This window comes from Protopterus annectens, chromosome 4.part0, assembly GCF_019279795.1.
Source record: "Protopterus annectens isolate FY-2018-M chromosome 4.part0, PAN1.0, whole genome shotgun sequence".
NCBI lineage: Eukaryota > Metazoa > Chordata > Ceratodontiformes > Protopteridae > Protopterus > Protopterus annectens.
In genome coordinates this window covers 598,796,290-598,819,490 of record NC_056733.1, presented here as the reverse complement: position 1 = coordinate 598,819,490, position 23,201 = coordinate 598,796,290, and the positions used below count along the sequence as shown (strand labels likewise).

Genomic DNA, 23,201 nt, shown 5'->3' with positions numbered 1-23,201 from the left:
TGGAAACCGAAGTCTTCTTTAAAGCTAAGTACCCGTTGGAAACTTTTCTTGCCTCAGACCGATGTCAGACAAAGTTAACAATTGTATTTCTTGTGGGAAGCAAATACCGCATAAGGATTTCCATTCCCTCTGCATTCCTTGTTTAGGCCCAGACCACGACATCTCGGGCTGTCGCTTTTGCGCTACTTTCAATAAACGCACTATTAAGCGTCGGGGGGAGTTCGCCCAGCACTTTTTTGGTAAAGCCTTTGATTATAAAATGCCGTCGGAGACTCTGGCTACCGTTTTGTTCAAAAAAACGCAAGGACAAAGACCGACACGCGAGGTCCGCGGTATCCACCGACACCACGCCAAAACCGGCTACACGTGGTCCGGTTCTCAGCGAGACGCCTACGCAGCCCCTGACTACCGACGACACTTCTTTGGCGGTGTCTTCTGTAACCGAGACCGCAGGTACCTCGGCCCATACCCAGACTACAACCACCGAAGCCACTGTGAGTGTTGAGCCTCCTAATGTGGACAGGTCCACTTCCACCCATGATGTCTTTAGACCCTCATCTTCCTTTTCCATAAAGGCCTTTACTAAGTCCAAATCAGCCATGCATCCCAAGAGGCCTGTTGCACAGGGCCCATCTCCAGGCCCCATGCCTAAAAAGCAGATGCTAAAAATGGCTGAGGATTTAATTACTCTTATCAGGGGTTCCCAACCCCCTCCAGACAAGAGACCCAGAGTGGAGGAAGATTCTCCCTCTTCTGACCAGGGCTCCATTTTTTCAGAACATTCTGATGAAGAGGAACATTCGTACTCCCCTTTTGAAGATTCTGATGCAGAACAGTCCATTCCTTCTGTATCTCCCCCAGAGGATTTTTCTTTTGGGGAAACCTTGCACACCTTGAGGGAACACTTCCATTGGGAAGGCCAAGACTTTTCTGATTCCAAGAAAAGACTTAGGGAATTTCTTTTGTTACCTCTGCACAGACCTCTGGCGATACCTCCTGTCTTGGACATACTTGATGATGTTTACTCGGAGGCTTGCCTTAATCCGGATTCCCTGCCTCCTGCCCCAGTCAAGCCTGATAGGTACTACAGAGTTCCTAACTCTCACCAATTTCTTTACAAAAGCCATAATGCTGACCCTGAAACCATTTCTCAAGGCCCCAAGGGATTGAAGGCCTCTACTGCTAAGAATCCACTACCTTCCGAAAGAGAGTCTAGATCCTTAGAAAGGTGGGGAAAAATGTATATACCTCGGCCACCCTAGCCATGAGGGCCTTAAATTGTCAGTTCCATATGCTTAAATATCAGCAGTTTCTGTTATCACAACTAAGAAATAAAATGTCTCAACCTGAACAACCAGATTTGAAGGAGTTGCAGGATATGATGCATAGTGCAGAACAAGTGGGTAAACACACCTTACAGTGTGGCTATGATGCCCTAGAGGCCTCAAGTAGAGCTGCTGTGACAGGATCAGTCATTCGTAGACATGCCTGGCTTAGGGAACAAACCTTGCCTGATCACGTTAAAGCTAAACTACTAGATGCTCCTTTACAAAAGGATGTACTATTTGGTACTAATGCTGAGGAGATACTACGGAAAATGGAAGAAAAAGCTAAATCTATGCAAACTGTCAAAGCTTTTCTACAGGTTCAACCACCACGTTTTAGCAGAAGTTGGCCTTCTAAAAACTGGTCCTTTCCAGCCACGGACAAGCCACAAAAAGAGGTAGATACAGGCGCACAAGGGGCAGAGGACAACCTCAAGGATCATATAGAGGCAGACAATGGCAAACTCCAGCACCAAGAGATGGCGAAGACAGTGCACAACAATACAGGAAACAAACCCAATGACTTCCCCCTTTTCATGCCAAGCAAGTCTCAGCTGGCAGCACCCTTGGGAGGAAAGCTGGCATTATTTACAAGAAATTGGCATATTATCACAACAGACAAATGGATCCTGGACATTATAAACAGAGGCTACAGATTTCATTTTCACACTCTTCCAAAAATGAGAGGCATGCGAACCTGCCACACAATCAAAGGGCAGAGGCTCAAATACAAATTTCAAAGCTCATGGACATGAAAGCTATTCAAGAGGTACCTACTCACGAACAAGGTCAAGGTTTTTATTCCAGGCTATTTCTGGTACCAAGGAAAGGAACCGACTGGAGACCCATTTTGGACTTATCCATCCTAAACACATTTCTACTCGTACCAAAATTCAAGATGCTCACATTACAGCAGCTTCTTCCCATGCTGGGCAAGGAGTTTTGGCTGGTAACATTGGACCTCAAGGAGGCATACCTGCATGTCCCAATCAGACAAATCTGCAGAAGATACCTCAGATTTCTTGCAGGTTCAATCCACTATCAATTCTCTGCATTGCCCTTTGGCTTATCTACTGCGCCCAGAGTATTCACAAAATGCCTGGCATCAGTAATTGCCTACTGCAGACTTCAAGGGATACAAATTTACCCTTATTTGGACGACTGCCTGATCCAAGCGGACAGCAAGCACATATTTCTGGAACATCTGGCTTATGTAACACGGTTATTGAATTCTCTGGGATACACAGTCAACAAAGAGAAATCCAGGCTAACACCAACTCAGAAAATAACTTTCCTGGGTACCAACTTGGACACAAACACCCAGATGGCCTATCTTACGCCAGAAAAACAGGGGCAACTAACTCAGTACTTCAAAATACTAGCAAATTGTACCAGGCTCACTGCAAGGAAAATCCTGCAGGCTCTGGGCTTCATGGCATCTTGCATTCTTTTAATCCCATGTGCAAAGTTGCATATGAGGAAACTTCAATGGTACCTAAAAAACCTATGGTCTCAACACAGCCACAGTTTGGAAACAATAATACCAATAATCCCATGTTTGCAAAAGGAATTTCTATGGTGGGCCCAAGCATGCCAAACAAACACAGGTCTTCCATTCTGCAAGCCTCAAGCAAATCAAGTTATCACAACAGACGCCTCAGACTACACCTGGGGGGCGCACATGACAGACAGGTGCATTCAGGGCAAATGGTCCCAAAAGGAAAAGCACCTTCACATCAATCAAAAAGAAATGCTAGCAGTGATAAATGCAATTACAGCTTTCAAGGACCTCCTGCATCCAGGGCAATTATTGATAAGAACAGACAACACCACAGTAATGTGGTACATAAACAAACAAGGAGGAACACATTCATACCCCCTGTGCAGGCTAGCCATGTCACTATGGAAGTTGGCTCTGGAATGGCAAATCGAACTTCAAGCACAGTACTTGCCAGGATTGGAAAACACGCTGGCAGACAATCTAAGAAGAAATATGACAGACCCACACGAATGGAAGTTGCATCCTCAAGTGTTTACAAAGAGAATCCAAGCATGGGGAAGGCCAGACATAGATCTCTTCGCCTCCCACAGGAATCATCAATTGAAAAAGTTCTGTTCAAGGACCTTTCATCCGAAGGCCTGGAGAGTGGACGCCCTTTCTTTCAGTTGGGCAGCATGGACAGTTTACGCTTTCCCACCTTTGCCTCTTCTGCCCAAGGTGCTCTTGAAAGCAAGAGCAGACAGACCGAAGATGATACTGATTGCTCCAGACTGGCCAAGACAACACTGGTACCCACTCCTGAGGAGCCTAACACATACTCCTCCCTGGACCCTACCTCTAATGCCTCTTCTGCTGACTCAGCACAGCTACAAAACTCTTCACAGTCAGCTGAAAACACTCAATCTGGCTGCATGGAAAATTCCTTAACACCACAACAGACCCTACTCTCCAAAGAGGTGCAGGATGTCATTTTGGAGGCCAGAAGGCCATCTACTAGAAAGGCTTACTCCAAAATGGAAGCGGTTTTGCTTGGAATGGGAAAAAAGGCCAGGATCCTAGAAAACTGAATTTGCCTCAGATATTACAGTATCTAGCTGAGCTGTTGAACAGTGGACTTTCATTTTCCTCCATCAAAATTCATGCCTCAGCCATTTCTGCAGAATACAACACTGATCCACCCTTATTCTCTCAACCACTGTTAAGACAGTTCCTCAGAGGGGCTAAGAATATAAGACCTCCAAGGAAACAACCAATACCAGCCTGGGATCTTAATTACATTCTAGAAAAATTAACATTGCCTCCCTTTGAACCAGCTGCCTCAACAGATTTGCAATATTTGTCCTGGAAAACAGCTTTCCTTCTGGCCATTACCTCAGCTCGTAGGGTTTCGGAACTACAAGCCCTCATGGCTGTGCAGCCCTTTCTCATTTTCCATCAGGACAGGGTTTCCCTACGAACCAACCCGTCATTTATGCCTAAGGTAGTATCCAGGGTAGCTTTAAATCAGGCCATACACTTACCTACCTTTTACCCCAATCCTCAAAACAAAGGGGAAAGGCTGCTACATTCCTTAGACATCCATAGACAGCTACGTTACTATTTGGACAGAACAAAGCCTTTCAGGAAATCAGAACAACTTTTTGTGTTCTATGCTGTAGGAGCTCAAGGGAAGCCAATTTCAAAACAGACAGTTTCAAAATGGATAGGCCACTGCATACGGTTTTGTTACTCCTTTCATGGCAAATCTGTTCCTACAGGCATCAGATCACACTCCACAAGGGCCACAGCTACCTCTACAGCCTTCCTCAGAGGTGTCCCTACCAAAGATATTTTGGAGGCAGCCACTTGGAGTTCTGTGCATACCTTCACAAGACACTACCACCTGCCTTTATACTCCAAAACTAGAGCAGGCTTTGCCACTGCTGTGTTGCAGGGCATTCTGGCTCCTCCCAGTTCCACCTAGTGCCTACCACCCTGTGCGTAGCTTTGGGATTCTACCCATCTGTGATTACTGCAGCTGTATGCACGATGAACATAGTACAGTTTTGTACCTACCATAAATGTAGATGTTCGAGTGCTAATACAGCTGCAGTACAGGTTTCCCCTACCTCCTTCCCCTCTTAATAAAGGCCTAGTGGCTAACACTTCCTCATACAACCTGATTGGGTTATCCTTCTATGGTGTATTTGCTTGCAACTACTGATTTTTGATTATATTGCATTGCATGATTATATATATAATTTATGTATTGCCTTCCTTCTGGGGGCACCTGACATCTGGGGCAAGAAAGACTGAAGAAAATGGCGTCGGCTGTGTCTTATATACCCCTGCCGCACTGACGTCAGGAAAGAAAGCGACAACAACCGACGCCGGACCTAGACTTTGGAATTTGGCCGACCGAGGACCCGCCTGACGGCAGAAAACCCATCTGTGATTACTGCAGCTGTATTAGCACTCGAACATCTACATTTATGGTAGGTACAAAACTGTACTATGTGGCCACAAAAACCCTGCTATCTGCAAGACAAATTCTGCAAGCTTTGGGGTTCATGGCCTCCTGCATTCTTCTAATTCCATATGCAAGACTGCATATGAGGAAACTTCAGTGGTACTTAAAAGGTTTATGGAGTCAACATTGTCACAGCCTGGAAACAATGATTCCTATCATACCTTGCCTGCAACTAGAGTTCCTATGGTGGGCAGAGGCCTGCCACCAAAACAAGGGACTGCCAATCACTCCACCCCCTGCCGCTCAAACCCTAACTACAGATGCATCAGACAATGCTTGGGGGGCTTATCTGACAGGGAAGTGCATTCAGGGCAAATGGAGCCCAAATCAAATGCACCTCCATATCAATCAAAAAGAGATGCTAGCTGTACAGAATGCACTGACAGCCTTCAAGGACTACCTTCATCCAGGACAATTAATGATAAAGACAGACAACACCACAGTTATGTGGTACATAAACAAGCAGGGGGGTACAAACTCCTAGCCTTTTTGCAGACTAGCCATGGCATTGTGGAACACTGCCTTGACCTATCAAATTCAACTACAAGCTCAATTCCTGCCAGGAAAGCTGAATACTCTGCCAGACGAACTAAGCAGAAATCTCATAGACCCACATGAATGGAAACTGGAACCACGGATTTTCATCATGTTGACATGCAAATGGGGAGTCCAGACTAGATCTTTTTGCCTCACCCCAGAACTATCAGTTGGACAAATTCTGCACAAGAACTCATCACAAAAAAAGCCTGGAAAGTGGATGTTCTATCATTCAGCTGGAAAAACCCATCAGTCTATGCTTTTCCCCCTGTCTCTGCTCTACAAAGTTCTACTAAAAGTCAAACAGGACAAACCAAAAATGATTTTGATTGCTCCAGATTGGCCTCGCCAACACTGGTACCCACTCCTGTGCAATGTGTCATGCTTTCCACCGTGGCACCTGCCTCAGACACCTTACTTACTGTCTCAGCAGAACAACCAAATTCACAATCAAATTCTGCACACTCAGCTCCAAACTTTGAATCTTGCAGCGTGGCTAATCACCTAAATTCACCCTTAGCATCCCTCAGCAAACCTGCGATGGATGTCATTTTGGAGGCAAGAAGGCCTAGTACTAGAAAATCTTATGCTGACAAATGGAAAAGATTCTGTGCCTGGTATCAATCACAAGGGATAAGCACAACAGTGCCCAATATTCCTCAGATTTTACAATACTTAACTGAGATGCTTCACAAGGGCCTGTCCTTTTCTTCCATAAAAATCCATGCCTTAGCCATTTCAGCTCATTTCAGCACAGAACCTCCCCTCTTATCTCATCCTCTGCTAAAGCAGTATCTCAGAGGTGCCAAAAACTTAAGACCACCCAGGAGAACTCCAATCCCTACCTGGGACCTCAATTTTGTATTGGAAAAACTCACTCTCCCTCCTTTCGAGCCAGCTGCTACTGCAGACTTAAAATTTTTCTCCTGGAAAACAGCTTTCCTTTTAGAAGTCACTTCAGCTAGAAGGATTTCCAAATTACAGGCTCTTATGGCAGTGGAGCCTTTCATTATTTTTCATGTGGTCAGGGTGTCTCTCAGGACCAATCCATCCTTCATGCCTAAGGTGGTATCCAGTGTGGCTTTTAATCAGACCATTCATTTGCCAACTTTCTTTCCCAATCCACAGAAACAGGGGGAATGGATTCTGCATTCACTGGATGTACACAGACAACTTAGATTTTACTTAAACAGGACAAAATCTCTAAGAAAATCTGAACAACTACTGGTGGCATTTGCTGCAGGGGCAGAGGGAAAGGCTATTTCAAAGCAGACTATTTCCAAATGGATAAGCCATTGTATTTGTTTCTGCTATATGCACCATGGTAAAACTATCCCCCAGGGGATCAGATCTCATTCCACTAGGACTGCATCTACTTCTACAGCTTTTCTCAGAGGTGTTCCTACGAGAGACAATCTAGAAGCTGCTACCTGGAGCTCAGTTCATACATTCACCAAACATTACCATTTACTTTTCTTCTCTAAATCCAGAGCTGGCTTTGCCACTGCTGTCCTACAGGGCCTTATAGCTGGTCCTAATGCTGTATAAATCTATCCTCCCAACCATAGCTTTGGAAATCTACCAAAATGTAATGACTGCAACAGTGAAATACGAAGAACATAGTACAGATGTTCATTGTGTTACACTGCTGCAGTCATCACACACGGGATATCCTGCCATCAGGCGGTCCCGTAGTCGGCCAGAGTTCCAAAGTCTTGGTCCGGCGTCGGTTGCTGTCGCTTCTTCCCTGACGTCAGTGCGCCAGGGGTATATAAGATGCATCCGACGCCATTTTCTTCAGTCTTTCTTGCCGCGCGGTGCCCGAAGCAGAAGCAGTTCGCAAGTGCCAGTCGGCTGACTCCTGAGATTTTCAAATCGAATTTCAGACCGAAGTCTTCAATAAAGCTAAGTACCCCATTGGGGAACCTTTTCTTGCCTCAGTCCGATGTCAGAAAAAGTTAGCAATTGCATTTCTTGTGGGAAGCAAATACCTCATAAGGACTTTCATTCTTATTGTATTCCTTGCCTAGGCCCAGACCACGACGTCACAGGTTGTCGGTTTTGTGCTAGGTTTAATAAACGAACTATTAAACGTCAGTTTGATTTCACCCAACATTATTTTGGTAGGAAATTTAATTATACCATGCCGTCGGAGCAACCGACGACTGGAATGAATAAAAAACGCAAAGATAAGGACAGGCAGCCGAGACCCAAACCAGACTCCGAGGCCTCTGCTAGGCCATTCACTGGTTCTCCATTTTTCAGTGAGGCGCCTACGACCTGACGACCGCTGATTTAGAACCCCAGGTGACATCCGATTCACAAGTGGAGATTGCTAGGCCTCCACAACCTTTACCTTTAGGCCCTTCCAACTCCATGCCTGAAGGAGATTCCGGTGCAGTTGAAACGCCTTCAGTTGCAGAAGGTGTCTTCAGACCGACTACACTCACTATTAAATCCTATGCAAAGCTGAAAACTCCTTTAAAAACAAAGAAGACTGTGCAGCAGTCTCCAGTACAAGGCCCCATGCCTAAGAAACAGATGCTTAAGATGGCTGAAGACTTAATTACCCTAATCAGGGGTTCCCATCCCCCTCCTGATAAAAGGCCAAGACAGGAGGAGGACTATGCTTCCTCTGACCAGGTTTCAATTTCCTCAGACTCTTCTGAGGAACAGGAATATTCCTTTCCCCCTTATGAAGACTCTGATGCTGAAGAGTCTATCCCTTCTGCATCTCCCCCAGAAGACTACTCTTTTGGTGAAACCTTACATACCATGAGGGAACATTTCCACTGGGAAGGCCAGGATTACTCTGATTCTAAGAAAAGGCTCCGAGAGTTCCTTTTACTACCCCAGCACAGACCACTTGTTATTCCGCCTGTGTTAGACATTGTGGATGATGTTTATTCAGAATCTAGCCTTAACCCAGATTCACTACCTCCTGCACCAGCCAAACCAGACAGATACTACAGAGTCCCTGACTCACACAAATTACTGTATAAAAGTCCTGTTGCTGACCCAGAAACCATTTCCCAGGGTCCCAAAGGGGTTAAGGCCTCTATTGCTAAAAATCATGTGCACTCTGAAAGGGATTCTAGAGCACTAGACAGATGGGGAAAGAAAGTATATACCTCAGCTACTCTAGCTATGAGGGCCTTAAATTGTCAGTTTCACATGCTGAAATATCAATTAAAACAAAAAATGCTCACACATACAGAACAGCCTGATTACAAGGAAATGCAAGATTTGTTGCATGCAGCTGAACAAGTGGGAAAACATACTTTGCAATGTGGATTTGATTCATTGGAAGCTTCTTGTACAGCAGCAGTGACAGGGTCTGTCATATGTAGGCATGCTTGGTTAAACGATCAAACTTTACCTGATCATGTTAAAGCAAAGTTATTGGATGCACCTTTACAGCAGGATGTTTTATTTGGTGTAAAAGCAGAAGAAGTTTTAAAGAAAATGGAGGATAAGGCAAAATCTATGCAGACGGTCAAGGATTTCTTACAGGTTCAACTTCCTCATTTCAGCAGAAATTGGCCAACCAAAAACTGGCCCTTTCCAGCTTCTGCCAGACCACAGAGGGGCAGATACAGATGCCCAAGGGGCAGAGGCCAGTCACAAGGCTCTTACCAGCCTCGACAATGGGGTGCCACAACCCAAAAAGGAGGAGAAGACAGGTCTCAAACTACCAGAAGACAAACACAATGACTTACCCCTCAGACTACCAAGCAAAACCCTCTTGGCAGCTCCCTTGGGGGGGAAACTAGCACTTTTTGCAGACAATTGGCACATCATCACAAAAGACAAATGGGTCCTAAATATTGTATCTCAAGGATACAGATTCCACTTTCACACTTTGCCAAGGATAAAAGGAATGCCAAACCTGCCACCAAATCAATGGGCAGAGGCTCAAAAGCAAATTTCAGCTCTCATGGACATGAGAGCCATTCAACAGGTTCCTACACAGGAGCAAGGACAAGGATTTTACTCAAGACTGTTTCTAGTTCCCCGAAAGGACAAAGCCAGGAGACCCATTCTGGACCTCTCAATTCTAAACATATACCTGGAAGTACCCAAATTCAAGATGCTAACACTACAGCAACTTCTTCCCATGCTGGGCAAGAAGGCTTGGCTAGTAACGTTGGACCTCAAGGAGGCATACCTGCATGTCCCTATCAGATAAAATTGCAGAAGATACCTCCAATTTATAGCAGGTTCAACCCATTACCAATTTTCTGCACTGCCCTTTGGCTTATCTACTGCGCCCAGGGTCTTCACAAAATGCCTGGCACCAGTAATTGCATACTGCAGACAAAGAGGGATTCAAATATATCCATACCTGGACGACTGCCTTATTCAAGCAGAAAGCAAGGACATTCTATTAAAGCATCTGGCGTTTGTCAAAAACCTACTAAGTTGCCTAGGGTACACAGTAAACGAAAAGAAGTCAAAACTAGTGCCCTCACAAGACATAATATTCCTGGGTGCCAGCTTAAATACAATGGCCCAGATGGCTTATCTCACGCCAGACAAGCAAGGACAACTGACTCAATACTTCAAAATGATGGCAACAAAGACCCAACTCCCTGCAAGAAAAATTCTGCAAGCCTTGGGATTCATGGCATCTTGCATACTACTAATACCATTTGCAAAACTGCATATGAGGAAATTACAATGGTATCTGAAAAGTGTATGGACTCAACACAGCCACAGCTTGGAAACAATAATTCCACTCATTCCCTGGCTTCAACAGGAGTTTCTATGGTGGGCTCAGGCATGTCACCTCAACAAGGGTCAGCCTTTTACCTTACCCACAGCCTGGCAAACTATAACAACAGATGCATCGGATTATGCCTGGGGAGCGCACATGGCAGGACAGTGTATTCAGGGCAAATGGTCTGCAGACCAAAGGCATCTACATATCAATCAAAAAGAGATGCTAGCTGTACAAAATGCCCTAACAGCTTTCAAGGACCTCCTACATCCAGGACAACTCCTAATAAAGACGGACAACACCACAGTGATGTGGTACATAAACAAGCAAGGGGGCACACACTCCTACCCCCTATGCAGACAAGCAATGACCTTGTGGAACACAGCACTGACCTACCAAGTTCAACTACAAGCACAATTCCTGCCAGGAAAGAAAAACACATTGGCAGACGATCTAAGCAGAAACATCATAGATCCTCACGAGTGGAAACTAGATCCACAAGTATTCTCAAAGATAACTCAAAAATGGGGGAGTCCAGACATAGATCTGTTTGCTTCCCCCCCAAAACTACCAACTATGGAAATTCTGCAAAAGGATGTACCACACACTAGCTTGGAAAATGGACACCCTCTCATTCAGTTGGAAAACATTGACAGTGTATGCCTTTCCTCCACTGCCTCTTCTGGCAAAGGTGCTGCTGAAAGCCAGATTAGAGAGGCCACAAATTATACTCATTGCTCCAGACTGGCCATGACAACACTGGTATCCAATACTAAGGAACATGGCTCAAGGCCCACCATGGATTTTACCTACAATTCCTCACCTGCTCACTGAGCAAAACAATCAGATTCTACACAGCCAGCTCAAGACTTTAAATCTGGCTGCATGGCAAATTGCTTAAACAACCAGTCAACACTTCTCTCTGAAGCTGTGATGGACGTCATTCTGGAGGCCAGGAGGCCCAGCACCAGGAAAGTCTATTCAGACAAATGGAAAAGATTCTGCGCCAAATCCCCTTGTCCCTAATATTCCTCAGATACTTCAATATTTAACTGAGATGTTGCACAAAGGACTTTCCTTCTCATCTATTAAGATCCATGCGTCAGCTATTTCAGCTCAATACAACACGGATCCTCCTATATTTTCACATCCATTACTAAGACAGTTCCTCAGAGGGGCTAAGAACATAAGACCACCCCGGAGAGCACCAACACCAACTTGGGATCTCAACTTTGTTCTGGAAAAGCTTACACTACCGCCCTTTGAACCAGCTTTCACAGCTGATCTACAGTTCCTATCATGGAAAACTGCCCTGCTGCTAGCAATAACTCCAGCACGAAGAATCTCAGAACTACAGACCCTAATGGCAGTGAAGCCTTTCATCATTTTTCATCAAGACAGAGTCTCTTTACGAACTAACCCTTCCTTTATGCCAAAGGTGGTATCCAGTGTGGCCCTAAACCAAACCATTCATTTTCCCACCTTTTATCCAAACCCCCAGAACAAAGGGGAAAGGCTCCTACACTCTTTGGACATTCACAGGCAATTACATTACTACTTGGATAAAACTAAGGCTTTCAGAAAATCTGACCAGCTCTTTGTATCCTATGCTGCAGGATCACAAGGAAAAGCTATCTCAAAACAGACCATTTCAAAATGGATAGGACATTGTATCCGTTTCTGCTACACACACCATGGGAAATCTGTGCCTGGTAACATCAGGCCCCATTCCACCAGGGCTACAGCAACATCAACAGCCTTCCTCAGAGGGGTACCAACCAAGGATATTTTGGAGACTGCAACTTGGAGTTCAGTGCACACGTTCACCAAGCACTATCACTTACCTCTATACTCTAAAACCAGAGCTGGCTTTGCCACTGCAGTTTTGCAGGGCCTACTAGCCTCTCCAAACCCTGTTTAGTTCCACTACCCATCCTTAGCTTTGGGATTCAACCCAAGTGTGATAACTGCAGCAGTGTAACGCGATGAACATAGTACAGTTTTGTACCTACCATAAATGTAGATGTTCGAGTGTTCACACTGCTGCAGTCCAGGTTACCCTCCCTCCATCCCCTCTGAACTAGCTGGATTTATCTATACCTTTCTATCCTATAAAACCTTTGTGGTGTATTTGCTTGTAACTGAAGGTATTGTTTTATTTTTATATGTATATTTTTTATTAGCAATATGTATTGCCTACCTATTGGGGACACCTGACATCTGGGGCAAGAAAAACTGAAGAAAATGGCGTTGAATGCATCTTATGTACCCCTGGTGCACTGATGTCAGGGAAGAAGTGACAGCAACCGATGCCGGACCAAGACTTTGGAACTCTGGCCGACTGCGGGACCGCCTGACAGCAGGATAACCCAAGTGTGATGACTGCAGCCGTGTGAACACTCGAACATCTACATTTATGGTAGGTACAAAACTGTACTTTGTGTACACTTACCATAAATGTAGATGTTCGAGTGTATTCACTGTTGCAGTCCTGGTTACCCACCCTCCAACCCCCTGTTTTTCTATTACTATACCTCTACTTTCCTTTACTATGCTTAAAAGCATTTCTGGTGTATTTGCTTTTCTTTGGAGGTATTTTTTATGTTTTTAATTACTTAAATATTTGGCTCACCATTTGGGGGGCACCTGACATCTGGGGCAAGAAAAACGGATGTAATGGCATCGGCTGCATGTTTTATACCCCTGATGACCTGACGTCATGGAAGAAGGGACAGCAACCGATGCAGGACCCAAGACTTTGTTAATCAGGCCAACTGAGGGCAAGCTGCCAGCAGATTACCCAAATGTAATGACTGCAACAGTGAATACACGCAAACATCTACATTTATGGTAAGTGTACACAACTGTACTTTTTTCATGCTAGGAATGTCTCAGCACTCTTTGATGGGTGATCTGTGCATAGCTTTTCATGCTATGAATGTCTCAGCACTCTTTGATGGGTGATCTCTGCTTAGCATTTCATGCTATGAATGTCTCAGCACTCTTTGATGCGTGATCTCTGCATAGCTTTTCATGCTATGAATGTCTCAGCACTCTTTGATGGGCGATCTGTGCATAGCTTTTCATGCTATGAATGTCTCAGCACTCTTTGATGGGTGATGTCTGCATAGCTTTTCATGCTATGAATGTCTCAGCACTCTGATGGGTGATCTGTGCGTAGCTTTTCATGTTATGAATGTCTCAGCACTCTTTGATGGGGGATCTCTGCATAGCTTTTCATGCTATGAATGCCTCAGCACTCTTTGATGGGTGATCTCTATGTAGCTTTTCATGCTATGAATGTCTCAGCACTCTGATGGGTGACCTCTGCGTAGCTTTCATGCTATGAATGTCTCAGCACTCTTTGATGGGTGATCTCTGCGTAGCTTTTCATGCTATGAATGTCTCAGCACTCTTTGATGGGTGACCTCTGCATAGCTATTCATGCTATGAATGTCTCAGCACTCTTTGATGGGTGATCTCTGCATAGCTTTTCATGCTATGAATGCCTCAGCACTCTTTGATGGGTGATCTGTGCATATTCAAATATATCCATACCTGGATGATTGTCTAATTTAGACAAAAAACAGGGACATTCTTCTAAAACATCTGGCATTTGTAAAAGGGTTCTAACTTCTCTAGGGTACACCATAAACAAAAATAAATCACAACTGGTACCCTCTCAAAAAATTACATTCCTGGGTGCAAGCTTGAATACAACTGCCCAGATGGCTTACCTTACGCCGGAAAAGCAAATTCAATTGGTAACTTACTTCAAACAGGTGGCCACAAAAACCCTGCTATCTGCAAGACAAATTCTGCAAGCTTTGGGGTTTATGGCCTCCTGCTTTCTTCTAATTCCATATGCAAGACTGCATATGAGGAAACTTCAGTGGTACTTAAAAAGTTTATGGAGTCAACATTGTCACAGCCTGGAAACAATGATTCCTATCATACCTTGCCTGCAAATAGAGTTCCTATGGTGGGCAGAGGCCTGCCACCAAAACAAGGGACTGCCATTCACTCCACCCCCTGCCACCCAAACCCTAACTACAGATGCATCAGACTGTGCTTTGGGGGCTTATCTGGCAGGGAAGTGCATTCAGGGCAAATGGAGCCCAAATCAAATGCACCTTCATATCAATCAAAAAGAGATGCTAATTGTACAGAATGCATTGACAGCCTTCAAGGACTACCTTCATCCAGGACAATTAATGATAAAGACAGACAACACCACAGTTATGTGGTACATAAACAAGCAGGGGGGTACAAAATCCTACCCCCTTTGCAGACTAGCCATGGCATTGTGGAACACGGCCTTGACCTATCAAATTCAACTACAAGCTCAATTCCTGCCAGGAAAGCTGAATACTCTGGCAAACGAACTAAGCAGAAATCTCATGGACCCACACGAATGGAAACTGGAACCATGGATTTTCAACATGTTGACGTGCAAATGGGGAGTCCAGACTAGATCTTTTTGCCTCACTCCAGAACTATCAGTTGGACAAATTCTGCACAAGAACTCATCACAAAAAAGCCTGGAAAGTGGATGCTCTATCATTCAGCTGGAAAAACCTATCAGTCTATGCTTTTCCCCCTCTGCCTCTGCTCTCCAAAGTTCTACTAAAAGTCAAACAGGACAAACCAAAAATTATTTTGATTGCTCCAGACTGGCATCGCCAACACTTGTACCCACTCGTGCGCAATGTGTCACGCCTTCCACCGTGGCACCTGCCTCAGACACCTTACTTACTGTCTCAGCAGAATAACCAAATTCTGCACAATCAGCTCCAAATTTGAATCTTGCAGCATGGCTAATCATCTAAATTCACCCTTAGCATCCCTCAGCAAAACTGTGACAGATGTCATTTTGGAGGCAAGAAGGCCTAGTACTAGAAAATCTTATGCTGACAAATGGAAAAGATTCTGTGCCTGGAATCAATCACAAGGGATAAGCACAGCAGTGCCCAATATTCCTCAGATTTTACAATACTTAACTGAGATGCTTCACAAGGGCCTGTCCTTTTCTTCCATAAAAATCCATGCCTTCGCCATTTCAGCTCATTATAACACAGAACCTCCCCTCTTCTCTCATCCACTGCTAAAACAGTATCTCAGAGGTGCCAAAAACTTAAGGCCACCCAGGAGAACTCCAGCCCCTACCTGGGACCTCAATTTTGTATTGGAAAAACTCACTCTCCCTCCTTTCGAGCCAGCTGCTACTGCAGACTTAAAAGTTCATCCTGGAAAACAGCTTTCCTTTTAGCAGTCCCTTCAGCTAGAAGGATTTCCAAATTACAGGCTCTTATGGCAGTGGAGCCTTTCATTATTTTTCATGCGGACAGGGTGTCTCTCAGGACCAATCCATCCTTCATCCTTAATCAGACCATTCATTTGCCAACTTTCTTTCACAATCCATAGAAACAGGGGCAATGGATTATGCATTCATTGGAGGTACACAGACAACTTAGATTTTACTTAAACAGGACAAAATCTCTAAGAAAATCTGAACAACTACTGGTGGCATTTGCTGCAGGGGCAGAGGGAAAGGCTATTTCAAAGCAGACTATTTCCAAATGGATAAGCCATTGTGCTAGTTTCTGCTATATGCACCATGGTAAAACTATCTCCCAGGGGATCAGATCTCATTCCACTAGGGCTGCATCTACTTCTACAGCCTTTCTCAGAGGTGTTCCTACCAGAGACATTCTAGAAGCTGCAACCTGGAGCTCAGTTCATACGTTCACCAAACATTACCATTTACCTTTCTTCTCTAAATCCAGAGCTGGCTTTGCCACTGCTGTCCTGCAGGGCCTTATAGCTAGTCCTAATTCTGTATAAATCCATCCTCCCAACCATAGCTTTGGGATTCTACCCAAATGTAATAACTGCAACAGTGAAATACGAAGAACATAGTACAGTTGTGTACACTTGCCATAAATGTAGATGTTCGAGTGTATTCACTGTTGCAGTCCTGGTTACCCACCCTCCAACCCCCTGTTTTTCTATTACTATACCTCTACTTTACTTAACTATGCTTAAAAGCCTTTTTGGTGTATTTACTTTTGTTTGGAGGTATTTTTTTGTGTTTTTAATTACTTAAATATTTGGCTCCCCATTTGGGGGGCACCTGACATCTGGGGCAAGAAAAACGGATGTAATGGCATCGGCTGCATGTTTTATACCCCTGATGACCTGACGTCATGGAAGAAGGGACAGCAACCAACGCAGGACCCAAGACTTTGTTAATCAGGCCAACTGAGGGCAACCTGCCAGCAGATTACCCAAATGTAATGACTGCAACAGTGAATACACGCAAACATCTACATTTATGGTAAGTGTACACAACTGTACTTTTTTCATGCTAGGAATGTCTCAGCACTCTTTGATGGGTGATCTGTGCATAGCTTTTCATGCTATGAATGTCTCAGCACTCTTTGATGGGTGATCTCTGCTTAGCATTTCATGCTATGAATGTCTCAGCACTCTTTGATACGTGATCTCTGCATACCTTTTCATGCTATGAATGTCTCAGCACTCTTTGATGGGTGATCTGTGCGTAGCTTTTCATGCTATGAATGTCTCAGCACTCTTTGATGGGTGATGTCTGCATAGCTTTTCATGCTATGAATGTCTCAGCACTCTGATGGGTGATCTGTGCGTAGTTTTTCATGTTACGAATGTCTCAGCACTCTTTGATGGGTGATCTCTGCGTAGCTTTTCATGCTATGAATGTCTCAGCACTCTTTGATGGGTGATCTCTGCATAGCTTTTTATGCTATGAATGTCTCAGCACTCTCTGATGGGTGATCTCTGTGTAGCCTTTCATGCTATGAATGTCTCAGCACTCTGATGCGTGATCTCTGCGTAGCTTTTCATGCTATGAATGTCTCAGCACTCTTTGATGGGTGATCTCTGCGTAGCTTTTCATGCTATGAATGTCTCAACATTCTCTGATGAGTGATCTCTGCGTAGCTTTTCATGCTATGAATGTCTCAGCACTCTTTGATGCGTGATCTCTGTGTAGCTTTTCATGCTATGAATGTCTCAGCACTCTTTGATGGGTGATCTCTGCGTAGGTTTTCATGCTATGAATGTCTCAGCACTCTCTGATGAGTGATCTCTGCGTAGCTTTTCATGCTATGAATGTCTCAGCAGTCTGATGCGTGATCTCTGCGTAGCTTTTCATGCTATGAATGTCTCAGCACTCTTTGATGAGTGATCTCTGCATAGCTTTTCATGCTATGAATGTCTCAGCACTCTGATGGGTGATCTCTGTGTAGCTTTTCATGCTATGAATGTCTCAGCACTCTTTGATGGGTGATCTGTGCATAGCTTTTCATGCTATGAATGTCTCAGCACTCTTTGATGGGTGATCTGTGCGTAGCTTTTCATGCTATGAATTTCTCAGCACTCCATGATGGGTGATCTGTGCGTAGCTTTTCATGTAACGAATGTCTCAGCACTCTTTAATGGGTGATTTGTGCGTAGCTTTTCATACTATGCATCTCTCAGCACTCTTTGATGCGTGATCTGTGCGTAGCTTTTCATGCTATGAATGTCTCAGCACTCTTTGATGGGTGGTTTGTGCATAGCTTTTCATGCTATGAATGTCTCAGCACTGTTTGATGGGTGATCTGTGCGTAGCTTTTCATGCTATGAATTTCTCAGCACTCCATGATGGGTGATCTGTGCGTAGCTTTTCATGTAATGAATGTCTCAGCACTCTTTGATGCATGACCTCTGCGTAGCTTTTCATGATATGAATGTCTCAGCCCTCTTTGATGGGTGATCTGTGCATAGCTTTTTATGCTATGAATGTCTGAGCACTCATGGATGATCTGTGCATAGCTTTTCATGTTATGAATGTCTCAGCACTCTTTGATGGGTGATCTCTGCGTAGCTTTTCATGCTATGAATGTCTCAGCACTCTTTAATGGGTGATTTGTGCGTAGCTTTATATACTATGAATCTCTCAGCACTCTTTGATGTGTGATCTCTGCGTAGCTTTTCATGCTATGAATGTCTCAGCACTCTTTGATGGGTGATCTCTGCATAGCTTTTCATGCTATGAATGCCTCGGCACTCTTTGATGGGTGATCTGTACGTAGCTTTTCATGCTATGAATGTCTCAGCACTCTGATGGGTGATTTGTTCGTAGCTTTTCATGTTATGAATGTCTCAGCACTCTGATGGGTGATCTCTATATAGCTTTTCATGCTATGAATGTCTCAGCACTCTGATGGGTGATTTGTGCGTAGCTTTTCATGTTATGAATGTCTCAGCACTCTTTGATGGGTGATCTCTGCGTAGGTTTTCATGCTATGAATGTCTCAGCACTCTCTCATGGGTGATCTCTGCGTAGCTTTTCATGCTATGAATGTCGTAGCACTCTTTGATGCGTGATCTCTGTGTAGCTTTTCATGCTATGAATGTCTCAGCACTCTTTGATGGGTGATCTCTGCGTAGGTTTTCATGCTATGAATGTCTCAGCACTCTCTGATGTGTGATCTCTGCATAGCTTTTCATGCTATGAATGTCTCAGCACTCTGATGCGTGATCTCTGCGTAGCTTTTCATGCTATGAATGTCTCAGCACTCTGATGGGTGATCTCTGCTTAGCTTTTCATGCTATGAATGTCTCAGCCCTCTGATGGGTGATCTGTGCATAGCTTTTCATGCTATGAATGTCTCAGCCCTCTTTGATGGGTGATCTGTGCATAGCTTTTCATGCTATGAATGTCTCAGCACTCATGGGTGATCTGTGCATAGCTTTTCATGTTATGAATGTCTCAGCACTCTTTGATGGGTGAACTCTGTGTAGCTTTTCATGCTATGAATGTCTCAGCACTCTTTGATGGGTGATCTGTGCATAGCTTTTCATACTATGAATCTCTCAGCACTCTTTGATGTGTGATCTCTGTGTAGCTTTTCATGCTATGAATGTCTCAGCACTCTTTGATGGGTGATCTCTGCGTAGCTTTTCATTCTATGAATGTCTCAGCACTCTTTGATGGGTGATCTGTGCGTAGCTTTTCATGCTATGAATGTCTCAGCACTCTTTGATGGGTGATCTGTTCATAGCTTTTCATGCTATGAATGTCTCAGCACTCTGATGGGTGATTTGTGCGTAGCTTTTCATGCTATGAATGTCTCAGCACTCTGATGGGTGATCTCTGTGTAGCTTTTCATGCTATGAATGTCTCAGTACTCTGATGGGTGATCTGTGCATAGCTTTTCATGTTATGAATGTCTCAGCACTCTTTGATGGGTGATCTCTGTGTAGCTTTTCATGTTATGAATGTCTCAGCACTCTGATGGGTGATCTCTGCATAGCTTTTCATGCTATGAATGTCTCAGCTCTCATGGGTAATCTGTGCGTAGCTTTTCATGTTGGGAATGTCTCAGCACTCTTTGGTGGGTGATCTGTGCGTAGCTTTTCATGCTATGAATGCCTCAGAACTCTTTGGTGGGTGATCACTGCGTAGCTTTTCATGCTGTGAATGTCTCAGCACTCTTTGATGGGTGATCTGTTCATAGCGTTTCATGCTATGAATGTCTCAGCACTCTTTGATGGGTGATCAGTGCGTAGCTTTTCATGCTGTGAATGTCTCAGCACTCTGATGGGTGATCTGTGCATAGCTTTTCATGCTATGAATGTCTTAGCACTCTGATGGGTGATCTCTGTGTAGCTTTTCATGTTATGAATGTCTCAGCACTCTGATGGGTGATCTCTGCATAGCTTTTCATGCTATGAATGTCTCAGCACTCTTTGATGGGTGATCTGTGCGTAGCATTTCATGTTGGGAATGTCTCAGCACTCTTTGGTGGGTGATCAGTGCGTAGCTTTTCATGATATGAATGTCTCAGCACTCTCTGATGAGTGATCTCTGCGTAGCTTTTCATGCTATGAATGTCTCAGCACTCTTTGGTGGGTGATCACTGCGTAGCTTTTCATGCTATGAATGCCTCAGCACTCTTTGGTGGGTGATCACTGCGTAGCTTTTCATGCTATGAATGTCTCAGCACTCTTTGATGGGTGATCTCTGCATAGCTTTTCATGCTATGAATGTCTCAGCACTCTGATGGATGATCTTTGCATAGCTATTCATGCAGTGAATGTCTCAGCACTCTTTGATGGGTGATCTGTGCGTAGCTTTTCATGCTATGAATGTCTCAGCACTCTTTGATGGGTGATCTGTGCGTAACTTTTCATGCTTTGAATTTCTCAGCATTCTTTGATGGGTGATCTGTGCGTAGCTTTTCATGCTATGAATGTCTCAGAACTCTTCTGATTCATTCACCTAAGTAGAACAAGTGGTAAAGCAAAGAACTTTTCTTGAGGCATAAACCTACACTATCACATTGACAAGACCAGATGGCATTACAGATAGCAAACCCAACATATACCCCATTTCTGGAATAGGCTGCCCTTTCTTGTCAAGCATAATACTTCCCTAACAACCTTAAACAGGCTGGATGACTAAATGGGTGACTGCAAATTTTCTGCAGCAATATGTGAAGAAAGTCTACTTAACGGGGTGCAGGGTCACACTGCTAAGTTTCCCAGTAGTACTAGGTGATGTGGTTGAGCTTCTTAGTCTTTCTTTGGCCATAAGCTTACTAAGAACCTTTGAACCTATGAGCTGATGTCCCATCCAAGGTTATTTCTCTGCTTTACACTCACTAGTTTCTGGTTAATTGAACAGGGTCAAGTTCCTTACAACCCTGAATAAGATGAAGCAAGTGTCACAAAATGAATTAAAACTTGACTGAATGAATAAGTGATTGAAAAGATGTGGTGTCTCTAGTCATGTCACACAGTCAGAAGGCATATTGGGATTTTTTTTTTCAAGGTAAGGACAAACACCAATGCCATATTTCTTGTGACGCACAACTCTGTTGTGCAACGTTTGTTCCCCAAAGACAGTGGTCTGTCTTTGGAGCAACTGAATCTAAGGTGTGAGTTCCTCTTTTTACCATTCTGTGTAGAATTTGTATAAATTATTTACAATTATTCTTGTTATCCAACCGCATCTTATGCTGTAACATTGTGTATCCAGTCAGCAAAGACAGATAAATAGGTATATCAGGGCTGTCCTAGCTAACTGCGTCCAGCTTTTAAGAGGTGCAAATGTGTGACACAAAATAAGAACACTCACATTTTTCATGACTGTGTCAGTGTCTTGTGTTTATGTTTTCTACATGCTTTACATGAATTATGTCAAACAAGTGCCCAGTCTTCATGGAAATAAGAGAAGCAGTTTGTGCATCATTTACTGGGGAAAGTTAGGAAGCTCTTAAAGCTGTGATGCTACATGCATGATTCAAATAAAAAGTCTTTCAGCTTTTCCTAGGTAGCCACAGCAGATCATCAGTCTGCTGTTGATTGGCAGTGGATTTTTAGGATGTCGAGTTGCCAGCCTGTCCCAATCTTCACAGAAGGCGCACACATACATGCACCTACCTGCATGTCTTTAAAGCACAAACGACTGCAGGGAGGACATGCACATTCCACACAGAAGGCACTCCGGCCAAGAATTGAACTGGATAACTTTTTGCTGGAAGGCAACAACGCTAACCGCTGCATCACATGCACACATGATTCAAATCAGATTTTTAAAAATGTACTTTTCATGCAAATAAGTTTTTGGTTGCTTGGCTTTAAAATCCTTTCCTAATATTAGACATTCAAAATATAACTTCATTGTGTGGTTGGTGGTGTTATCAGAGTTCCAGTCTTCTTTTATTGATCTGTGACTTGCAAATAAAAGGAAGTGCGGTGGTGGTGCTGCGGTAGTGTTGTCGCCTCACAGCAAGACTTTGTCCCGTTCGATTATCAGCTAGAGCGTCTTCTGTGTGGAGACGTGCGTGAATGGGCGTACCTTCGTTGAAGGTTGTGCGCCAGAGCTGGCAACTTGGCACGTAAAAATCTACTGCCAATCATTAGCGGACCGGAGTTCTGCTGTGGCGACCCCTTACCGGGAAAAGCCGAAAGACACAACAACAGTGTCGTTGCACTACACATGGCCACTGTGTAACAACCAGGCATAAGAACATACCTTGTAATCTCATCTTTGGGAAAGCAATATGAAACCACTCAGCTGACAATAGCTCTGCATGATCTTAATGCAGAATACTGTTGTCAGTGAGTCCTGGCACACACACGCATGAACACAGCATACACACACACACACACACACACACACACACACAAACACAATCCCACTGGGTCACCATTAATAAAAAGACATGAGCATCTTAAAGCTGTAAAATAGTTTTTGGCATTTAAGAGACAAAAATTCAATATCTAATATTGTTTGCTTGGGTTCTGATATTCAGTATGTAGTGTGTAATGCAAACTGCATGTCTCTGCACGAGATATCAGACAATCAGTAATAAATATCAATTGCTTGTCACTCTCATGATTTTCATTACTTTTCACAGATGCAACTCGAAGATTCGATATGATTCAGACAAGCACTACAGAGACTGCATTTTCTACTTTCCCATCCCTACAGTCACCTCTTTCAGTGAGTCATTCATTACAGTGCCAAATTGTACATGGCGAAACTACAAGTCAGAGGTTCTATTGGAACCCCGCCAG

At 44.0% G+C, this 23,201-nt stretch overlaps 1 protein-coding gene across 1 annotated transcript in view; it reads left to right on the top strand.

Moving 5' to 3' along the window:
• Positions 1-23,201, top strand: part of RFLNA (refilin A) — a 188,297-nt gene that overhangs the window by 164,298 nt on the left and 798 nt on the right. Inside the window, exon 4 of the mRNA XM_044068540.1 lies at positions 23,042-23,201. This exon is cut by the window's right edge and continues 798 nt beyond it. Within this exon, the coding sequence (XP_043924475.1) occupies positions 23,042-23,201 (160 nt within the window). The remainder of the gene's footprint in view (positions 1-23,041) is intronic.